Below are 11,472 nucleotides of genomic sequence, written 5' to 3' on the forward strand. Positions count from 1 at the left end.
ACGACCTTCATTAGTGGATCACTGGTACCAAAATGACCCAATACTCAAAATTTCTTATGTATTTTTATGGAACCAATCAATTTCTAGTTTTTAACGGCTTAAGTATTTTTCATCATATACACACATAAGTTAATTTTCAACAGTCATTATACAAAAAAGAATCTCTGTCATGCTGGGCTGTAACATACAAGGAAATCACTAAGCCAAACAGAGCCAATAGGAGAGTTAAGTGATACAGAGCCAGTTTCTACCTAAGCTGACTGCTGGTCTGGTCATGATGCTCTGTTAACTTTATTGTGATTTGATGAAGCTTGTCTTGGGTCTAGGTTACAGTAAGAAATGAATTGTTCTGATAACAGGCCTCAATTAACCACTTAAGCTCTGAATTGGTTTGATGGAACACCTTAATCCTGCTTGTTAGGATCACTCAAACCAGACTTTTCCCAATAAGTCCTGCTTTTTATAAAACCTCTCTCTTTTTAGCTAAAATGATACATTCACAACTGCAAGCTGTATAACCACAACTTAACCATTGCTGAATTGACAATTGGTTGTTCAAGAGAACATTATATTTTTCATCTTTAAAATCTCAAGAGGTTGTCTTTGGAACATGGCATGGCTTGTTCTCCACAGTGATACAATATTTAACTGTATGTCTGACTGCAAGACAAGGTAACTTTATATGTATAACATGTCACACATTCAATATAGTCACATAATTCAAAGTAATGTCATAAAACAACAGAATAATTGAGATGAAATAAAGTGCCCTAAGCAGCTGGTCCCCGGATTGACTCCCGGTTCGGGAGAAAAAAAAAACAAACACAGAAAAATAAATAGATTAATGTTTTTTATTGTAAAGATATAGAGACAGCCTTAAGTTTAATTAAAACAAACAGCAAATGATATGGCTTTTACTTTGATTTCTATAATTAAAGGTTGTCCATGTATGTAAACAATCAGCTTACCAATACCAGCTGACATGTGAATCTTGCTTTATTTCTAAAGGAATAACAGACAAACAAGGAGTTTTACTGGGTGCTCATGGTTATGAAGTAAGAAGTAAGTTAAACTAGTCAACTGCAGACATAGGGAAGCCTTTGGCCTTACTTCAGGCACATTCACAAGGATGTAGTTAAAGTGCAGTGCAAACATACAAAATATGCAGAAACAAATATATAAGAAGATAAAAAACAGTGCAACAATGCACGGAATGACTAGTGCATTGTTGCACTACTCCATCACTTTAGTGCAATGCTAAAGTCATGGAGTAGGCCTAATCTTTTAAAGCAAATGGGGCAGACTGTACAATAAAACTATAAGCATTGATATACTATACAACTGTTAAATACTATTTACTTGTATTTTAGCCCTGGTTTGGTCTGTTAGCTGAAAAAATAAATATGGGTCTCTTTGGCTCTTTGATGGATCACAAGTCACTTACTTGGGCTCTCCATCATTTGTATTCTGACAGAAAGTGGAAATTTTGCTAAGAGCTGGAGCCCAACAGACCAACGAGCGTGTATTAGCTTTTAGGGAAGAGTCATTTCAACAGTTTTACCAGCAAGTTGCTGGTTACAATTCCAGAGACGAGTATGATGATCATGATAAACAATGTAAGACCACGCCGTAAAACCAGCTGTTTCACTGACAGAACATCTCCCACTGTGGTGGTTGTGGTGATTTCACTGCGACCTGGAACTAGCATCTCCAGGTTTGTGTCACCCTCCTCAGCCCTCACAGAGCTGGGTGCAGTTACCCTGGCTAAGGCTGGGTTTAGATCTGAGTCTAAAGAAGTGAAGCAGGGGTTTAAAACAAATTTTTAGTGTTAACACAAAACGGCCATACAAGACTCACAGCAGAGGCGTTTCAATTACTTATGTACAGATTAATACAAAATAAGGGGGCACCTTTCCTTACCTGGATGTTCTATCCCAACCATCTCTTTCACTTCCTGGACTCCTGCTCTCACAAGAGCCTGATTGGAGACATGAATGATATTTGCTGATAGTGTGCTATGACTTTGAATAAATCTTAAGTAAAAAACTGCAAAGATGCATTTTGGCTTAAGTGATGCAGGCTGTACCCACCTCTTCAGAAGCCTTTTTCCAATCAAGTTTACACAAAAATGTGATGAAAGCAATCGCCTGCAGTGACACACAAATGGTAAGTCCTGTCCATAGACCTAGATAAAAATAAGAGAAGAGTTTTATGCGTTTTATTAGCTTTCCTCAATGCAGGAGCCTCAAGACATGGTAGTTGGTAATTTGGTCTTACCCACAATCCCCATGTTTGCTGCAAACATCAGAGACACTCCAATGGGGAAACCAATGAAGTAGTATCCTACCAGGTTACACAGAGCACCAACCAGCTGTTTTCCTGCTCCTCTCAGAACACCTGCAGCCACACCCTGTGGATGTATGAGGATATTTGGTCAAATTGAGAGCACTCTGTCAATATGTCTAAAATTCTTTATGGATAACCTGCATGATACTTTGCAGTTAGTTACTCACTGCAGTGGCATCACCAACATGCATGAAACCAAAAATGAGCATGACGTCAGAAACCCTCTTAATAATGTCTCTATAAAAAGATGCAGACATAGCTTTTTGTCAGATGCAAACATATAAATGTACAATCACACCAGAAATGTTATTTTCTTACTGCATTATAAATTACCCCCAGCCAAATGATGACTAACGCACAGACTGAGAGACTGACGCTGACATTACCATCCCCAATACAGCTTTTGATTGTTCAGCACAGCTTAGAGATGTTATTTTTTACTTATACATTTTTTAAAAAAAGCAACTGTACTCAATTTATTTATTCAGTTAGGTGATAAAGGTGAAAGAATTGAAAGATATCTATTAGGCAGATGCTGTGGAAATAGGATGAGAAGCTGTCCTCACAGTGTTAAATTCAACACCTACAAAAACTGAAAGTTAAACATAACCAGGGCCCATTAAACAATCATAGACCAGTGGTTGTGAGTCAGCTTTAAAATGATGAACTTAGTTAATGCACAACAGTCCAAATGCCACTGTGAAAGTGTTCTATGTCACATGGACTGCAACAAGGATGGACAAAGTAATGTGTGATAATGTGTTATTAAGAGATTTTACTCACTGTTCTGAGGTGAAAATGTATCCAATGACATTTTTGGCGATGCTGAGACTAGCTCCAACGAAACATGCCACCATGACTGTGCTCGACAAAAGGAACAAAAACCAACACATTTAGTAAATTATGTTGAATAATTCATACTTTACAGAGCACATATTTAAACCACCAGAGAAAAGGATGAACAGGAAATAGCACATAGAAGCTACAGCTGTATAAATTAGCTTAGTAAAGAACTTGATCTATTTATTAGAACTGACAACATTTAGCCTCAGTAATGCATTTTATATTTTTTCCACATGATACATGAAACATTAGTTCAGATAAGATGGGCAATTTTTATTTATGCAAAGTTGATTGAATGAATTGTCTTATATATCCTGTGATGATTCAGTTATTACACTTGCATTGCATTCTTATACAGACAGGTGATAAATTAGAGGAAAAACCAATATAAAGTATCTGGGCCACTAAAAGCTGTCAGAACAGCTTCAGTGATCCTTGGCATTGACCCCACAAATATCTAGAACTCTACTGGAGAGATGAAACACCATTCTTCCACAAGATACTCCTTCATCTGGTGTTTTGATGATGGTGGTAGAGAGCGCTGTCTAACATGCCAGCCTAAAATCTCCCATTAGTGTTCAATTTGGGTTCAATGACTATTATTAGATGTTCTGTCATTCTTTGTTCAGTATTTAAAGTTTATTTTGTGCTGATGTGATACTTGTGACATAAATAATCAAGTCAAATACATCTTAAATACAAAAGGCTGGTAGAAAGGCCACCACTTGCTCCAGGTGTGAGAGGCACTTTGAATACATTTAGGACTCTCTGTGAGTGTTATGTAAGCTACATGTACTGTATGCATTGCTTCTTACATGCACACATGATGGAGACTTTGCACGATAGCTTAGCTTGCTTTGTGTTTCCTGCACCAAGAGCATTCCCAACCCGTACACTGGCAGCAATAGAGAATCCCAGTGGGAACTGTGGAGGAAAATTAAATAAATATATAAGTGATTACTCTGAAAATACATTGTGAGAGGGTTTTATTTATCTTTGAAAAAAAATTCAAAGTGAGTGCTCATAACTGGCTACTCTGTTAACCTGTAGTGCTATATTTGCAAGAGAATGATGGAGCATTGTCATCATACAGGATAGGGGCTCACAGCTGCTAGAAGCCATATTTTTATAGGACCTTTGAAATAAGTACATTTTTTAAATATGGCTACACATCCTGAAAAATTGCCTGCTCTAAATTAAGGTTTCATGGTTGCAGTCACCAACACACTATTAGCATGCCTAATGACAAGATAGGAAAATGTGGAGAGGAGTTACCACGTAAACTGTATTGCAAAGCTGGTATGCGATGGACTGAGCACCCAACTCAACTTCACTTATCACTCCAGCCAGGAATCCTCCTATTTCAAATATCCACCATGATAAACAAATCATGAGCATACTGGGAATAGCCAGCTTGATGAAGGGACCCCACTCCTGCAGACAATCAAGTGACCAACCTGTGGGTCAAAGGTGTGTAATTAGAGTAGTTTGTAGTTATCAAAAATTACACGGTGGAATGTTAATAAAGAATAACCAAATAACGTGCTGTAAGAGATTTAAATGATAAAATGCAATGAAAATATAGACAGAAGCAGTAGAGTCTGAAATGAATTCAGACAAAGGGAAACACCTTAACATCAAAATCATGTTGTGATCCAAATCTTCACAGATAGTGAGAAGATAACTGACCTCCCCATGTGGCCTTGTGCAGACCCCTCCAGCAGATGTAAACATATAAGAAGAAAGCCAGCAAATACTGTGAGATGGCATTGGCAGCTGCAGATCCTCTTTAGTAGTATCATGGGGAAGCAGCAGGTTTTAGAGGAAGAGGAGAAAAACAGAAGTAGAAATGACAAATTTGTTGAGAAATATCCACATTTTGCTGACAGCTGTTAAATGCTATAACTATAAATTATGCTTTATGTGTATCAGTTACTGACACACATATTAGAAACATCCTTAAACTAATCCAGTTCAGAAATACTGTCAGTCAGTCAGTTGTTCCCGCTTAATCCGGAATCGAGTTGCGGTGGTAACAGAGCATTCCAGACATCTCTCTCCCCGGCGATGTTTTCCAGCTCTTTCTGGGGAATTCCAAGGTGTTCCCAGGCCAGAAGAGATACATAATCCCTCCAATGTGTCCTGGGTCTACCCCGGGGTCTCCTCCCAATTGGGCCTGTCTGGAAAACCTCCAAAGGAAGTCTCCCCGAATGCGTCCTAACCAGATGCCTGAACCACCTCAACGGGCTCCTTTCGACGTGAAGGAGCAGGGGCCCTACTCTGAGCTCCATCTGAATGTCCAGGCTTCTCACCCTATCTCTAAGGCTGAGCCCAGACACCCTCATTTCAGCCACCTGTATCCGCGATCTCGTGACCATAGCAGGCTGTCCTCTCGCATACCACCACTCACATAAAACGATGAAGAAGTGGCTCTGCCCAGAGGACTCTTTTAAACGCAATGATGGCTGGAGCTCTTGGTATGTAAACAGCTGTCAATACTGACACAGGCTACGTAGCAAAGCAAAAACGTATTTATAGCACCTTTGAATATTTAGCAGTTTTTAGTAATATTTAGCATGTCAACATGTGTTCTGTTAAGACACTGTGAAAAAAACACATCTACCTAGCATAGTGAGGCTAACACAGCTGAGGCTGATGAGAATTTGGTTATTGGGTCGTTAGATATCATGTCATCAACCTAAGTCCATCATTGAGTCCATCCTCACCTCCTCCATCACCATCTGGTACACTGCTGCCACTGCCAAGGACAGAGGCAGACTGCAGCGTGTCATCCGGTCTGCTGAGAAGGTGATCGGTTGTAACCTGCCTTCTCTCCAGGACCTGTACACCTCCAGGACCCTGAGGTGGGCAGGAAAGATCATGGCCGATCCCTCCCATCCTGGTCACAAACTCTTTAGGACACTCCCTTCTGGCAGGAGGCTGCGGTCCATAAAAACCGAGACCTCATGCCACAAGAACAGTTTCTTCCCGTCTGCAACTGGGCTCCTCAACAAGATCTACCCCCCCCCCACACGCAGACTAACAGTCACAACAGACTCACAGTCTAAAATCCCCCCACCCCCTACTACACGTTACATTAACGTACATCTATGCGTTACATTAACACACATCTGGACAATCACTGCCACCTTCAAACATTTGCACCCTACACTTTATATTTTAATTATGTATATTTATGCTCCTTTTGTATACATTTATGTTCCTTATAAATATAGTTCTTGCTTTTTGCTTTTTTCTTTTACTATAAGTGTCCTTTAGCACCAATATACCAAGACAACTTCCTTGTATGTGCAAACTTACTTGGCAATAAAGTCTGATTCTGATTCTGATTCTGATTCTGATTCTGATTCTGATTCTGATTCTGATTCTGATGGCCGTTCAACAAAAGTCAGGGGCTCTGCAAAGCCACCAGGATTTAGCCTTTGGCAATTCTGAATTTCTAAACCAACTTTCATGGAAATTCAACAACTGTCCAGATGTTTTACTCTGAAAGTGTTGAACCCAATGCATAGGCAGATAGACTGCCAGATGCTACAGATTGAATATGTTGATTGTCTATAGCTCATTAATAATTTCTAATGTCCATAATCACAGTGATAGAAAAACTCACGTGACACCCCACTCCAAAGGATAGAGGAAGATGTAGTTGATGATTGCATTAAGGCCATTTCCCATTGCTCCGGTTATAACCTGAGGCCATATAATTCCCTGTAAACCGATGCACAGCTTCATGTCAGTCTTAATGCTGATTTCAAATGTTATGTGTCAACCATTACTAAATTTAGCCTTAGCCTTGTTATAAGATACTGCACCTGATTTTGAAGATATTTGCCTTGCAGCTGGTACATAAAAGCAGCCTGAAGAAGGAAGACATTTTAAAGTAAAACTGACAAAAACATATTTGAAATCTATCTGTTGAACATAGCAGTGGGTTACGTGACAATATTTATTGTGAGAGAATACAGATTTGGAGCAGTCCCTCAAGTATCTGTTGTTGCATTAGGCCATTGTGGACAATGCTGCAGATCTATGAGCACAATTGCATAATGGCAATATGGAATTTAAAAGAATTTTGGTCATAGTGGACTTTGATTTGTGGCATATTTAATTCACATGATTAACTAAAAACAACCATTCACATTAGGCTATTCCATCTCCAAGTACCTTCTCATTTGAATTTCCAGAAATTGTATTTTATGATAGTACTGTGATATAAAAACATATAGAAGATTTTATCATCCACCCCTACTGTAACTGAACTCACCGGCAGAGCAGGCATGATGATCTTCACATACAACTGAGAGAGACTTCATGGAAAAGAGACAGATATGCATGTGAGAACATGTGAGACTGAATTATATCATTGTAAATAATCAATATTTGACATTGAAGACATAAACAAATAGCTGAAGAATCAACACAACCCCAGGTGGGTTTCATTTAGCAGCAAACTCAGGGAAGCCACCATGGCTCAATAGTTGGTGCTGTTCCCTTCTGGGTGAGTCTGGGTGTATGTTCCTCCCATATTTCAAAGATATGCAGGTTAGACTCTAAATTACTGCTTGTGAATTAGAGAATAAATGTGTCTGTCCACCTTGTGTCAACAGTCCAGACTGGTGGTGGTGTAATGGTGTGGTGAATATTTGCCATAAGAAATCACTACAAGCAACAGGTGTAAGAACCATCAGCAACACAATGCTGCTGTTTCTGATCTAACTGTTTGCAATGCAACCAGAGACTCCACGCTCTATTCCACCGAGACTGACCTGGCAACCTCTGGGCTCTGTTTGACAGCAAGTAAGAGAGGTTCAGTGTTGATGAGGACAGCCCAGCAGGGGAAACAGGCTAGCAGAAGGATCAGAACCCCTCTCTGGAGAATCACACCCACACGCTTCAAGTTACCGCTCCCATACGTCTGCATGAAACAAGTAGACAGATAAAGAAGTGGGCCAAGAAAACACACCACATCACCACAAGCAAGGGCATGACTGGGTGAAGAAAACAAACTTGATACAAAAGCTCATAGCTGAGCTGTTTTTAAGGGGAAAGAACAACTTGTGTTGAAGACATTACCTGAGATATGAGAGTATCACAAGTTGATGACAAACCACTGCCAATGGAAATACCAGTGACATTAACCACCTGTGATTAAAAGAGAAACCTATTAGTACCAATCAAAAACTCAAAGGCAAACTTATTGAAGGCAAAACAGCAAACAGGCTGGGATGCCAGTATAAATACAGATAGAGCTCAAAAGCAAGTCTCCTCACCGCAGCTGCTAATGATACCCCTGCTAGTTCTGTTTTTCCCAGGTGACCACAGAACACCAGACTGATGATAGTGATCATGAAGACCATCAACTGGGAAATGACCTGGGAAACAAAAATTAACCCAACACCCTCCAGATATTAATACAACAAAAAACATAAGGAATGTTTGTACTGAAACAGTATTTGGAACGTGTCAAAGAAACTGTTCAAACCAAACCACCCAGTGCAAAGTCCTAATTTATACAGAAAGTTGGAGAAACTCTAGCTTTGAACAGATGTGAAAAACTAAACAGTGTATTAGAGTTACTAAATAAATGCATGCTTCTTCCTCTCTTTGATTCAAAAACCTTGTTATGGTTTTCAGTAGGTGTGATTTTGTGAAGTTAGCAGTAAGCAGATTTCATCTGATGCTTTCTCTTCACTGGTATATACTATAGTTCACGTGGATTTGTTGTTGTGCGGCGCATTGAAATTGTTTGCATTATTTGTGTGGCTTTCTGTGGCTAATTTGCATATATAAGCCCACTACCCAGCATCTAGAGGTCAGAAAAATATACTTTTTAAAAAAGTTACCTGATGTTTCAGATGCTTGATCTAAATCAAGTTTTAAGTGGCACCAGAAGTGAAAGATGCTAAAAACATCAGCTACAGTTTTTAGTCATTTTCATGCAATATAAAATAATTCAGCAAAGGTTTGTTATCAGGTTGAATGATTCTGCTTGAACTGAGAATAGTTTATTTTATTCATCAATTAGTATGTTCAATATCTGAATGGATGATAGGAAAAGTGGAGGGATTAGGAAAAAACACAATCCATAGGAGGGGAAAATCTGCCTTTATCTTAAGAATGTGAGATATGGCAATAGTAACATTCTCATGAAACATTTGAAAACTGGTTTTAAAAATTCATGGCTACTTACAATACATATAAGTTTGAAATGAAGGCTGTAATCTAGCCATAGTAACATATTACCCATGTATAGCCCAGAGGGGAATCTAAATGTCAGAGTCATTCACAGCCTGCACATGTGCTGTTAACACACGGCTGTTAGATGAGAGTTAAAAACTTACTGTGCTTAGAGTTAATATTCACACATTGTGCGCTATAAGTACAAGTTACTTCATGGAAAGAAGAGCTCACACATGGCTCAGAGGTGACTGACATCTGAGAGTGGCTATTCACACTGAAGTGGAGTCATCTGCCAATATTAAGAGTAAAGTGATGAATAATAAAAAAGATGTGTCAAATCTTTCTTTAAAAAAAAAAAGCCAATGTGCACAGGAAAACTAGAAAATGCCACATAGGCAAACCCCTTGGTGACCGCACAAGAAGTCAAGAATGCTCACCAGGAAGTAGACATACATGTTTCCTTGGCAACAATCAAGGGCTATAACTATAACCTCAGGGAATCAAGCACAAGATGCAAACTCCTGGTAAGGCTCACACATAGGAGGTTTCAGTTTACAAAAAATCCTACAACAAACTGGTAGAATTTTTGGTTTAACGTTTTATGAACTGATGAAACAAAAATCAACCTCTAACAAAAAGACAAAAAGATAAAAGTTCATGAGTCAAAGTACACCACACCACCTCATCTGCCAAACGTGGTGTGGTTCTATCATGGATGTGCCTAACTCCACGCACACTGACATTTATACTATTGCTGCATTCCACTTGCTGAAGAACTCGCCACAGCAAGCAAGAGAGTTTAAGATTTAAAAGGGTTTTAAAAATGAAATATGATGATTTTGGTTTACTTCATGTGTGTCTGTCCAATTACTCCTCAACCCCTACACTCTGGGCACTGTGTGAGTTAAAGGGCCGAATCTCCCTTACAGTTCTTACTGTATTTAGGTAAATCTAGTCTAATAAAGCTGAGTAGCCATCATATTATTTCCGATTCAATGTGTTGAGTCTGAAGAATGTGTCACTGACCACATACTTTCGGTCTCGACTGTATAATACCAACGCTGGTTGGCTTCACCTTTGTGTGGACTTCCTCACGAGACTTGGGTCAGTTTGTAGTGGTGTAACACTTGAAAGTACGGAGCCCCGAACGAAATGTGAAACGAGCGCGCGAAACACAATTCATTTCCACGTTTTAACTAATTCACGCACACTTTGATTGATTCGTGATGAATAGAGTATCGTATTTTACTACTTTCCAGTGCTATACGATAGAAAAGGCGCCCCGACCCAATCTTACCACTGGCCCCGCTAGTTTAACAAGTTGTACTATCTCATTCCGGTATTCCAGCGGGATAAAGCCACACTCCCCGGAGCTCTGAACGGAGGGAACCACTTCACATGCTGTCGAGGCTCCGTTCGCTCCCTTTGTGGCTGGAGCAGAATCGTCCATGGCCGGAGAAGAGCTGTAAATACAGTCTGTCTTGATTTCTACGACTGCACAACTCTGACAAACGTCCTTTTCACTTTTAGTTAACGTCAAAGCTGAAGAATGTCTGTGTCAAAGGAAGGGGTCACGGGTTTTTAAGACTGCTGAGTCCATCCAGATAGCCTCGCCGAAACGTGAGGAAACGGAAACCTTCTGACGTACCCAGGACATTTTATATACAGTCTACACTGTATGCTCTAATTAGAGTCTAAATAGCGATGCTACACCGTGTGTTCTTGTGCAGGTGGTGTAGCAGCGCATAAACAATGGGACAGGGTAGGTGCAGGGAACTCGGGCAGGATGTATGTGCTGGATCTGTTTCTGGTTCTGATGGCAACGTCACGATAACGTCACTGTATTTACGGTGATGCCGGTGTGTTGACAGTTAGCACGACTCACTCAGGATGAGCCGACAGGATGAACTATCCTTCTCGTTAATGTAGCTTATTTTGTCAGATATTTATCAGTAGTCTACTTTTGACCATAAATATAGATAAAATTACAAATATAGTTAAAAGTAGACTACAACACGTGTGGGCTACACACAGACACCTTTTATCACGTATCTTTATTATTTGTTATCTCACACATTTCAA

General features: G+C 39.6%; 1 protein-coding gene across 1 annotated transcript in view; it reads right to left on the reverse strand.

Moving 5' to 3' along the window:
* Positions 1 to 11,178, reverse strand: part of LOC108900149 (multidrug and toxin extrusion protein 1) — a 38,533-nt gene extending 27,355 nt beyond the window's left edge. Inside the window, 1 exon segment of the mRNA XM_051070860.1 lies at positions 10,688 to 11,178. Within this exon segment, the coding sequence (XP_050926817.1) occupies positions 10,688 to 10,840 (153 nt within the window). The 5' untranslated portion in view covers positions 10,841 to 11,178.
* Positions 11,179 to 11,472: the final 294 nt, after the last annotated feature.

The sequence above is a fragment of the Lates calcarifer genome, linkage group LG5 (assembly GCF_001640805.2).
Source record: "Lates calcarifer isolate ASB-BC8 linkage group LG5, TLL_Latcal_v3, whole genome shotgun sequence".
NCBI classification, from domain to species: domain Eukaryota; kingdom Metazoa; phylum Chordata; class Actinopteri; family Centropomidae; genus Lates; species Lates calcarifer.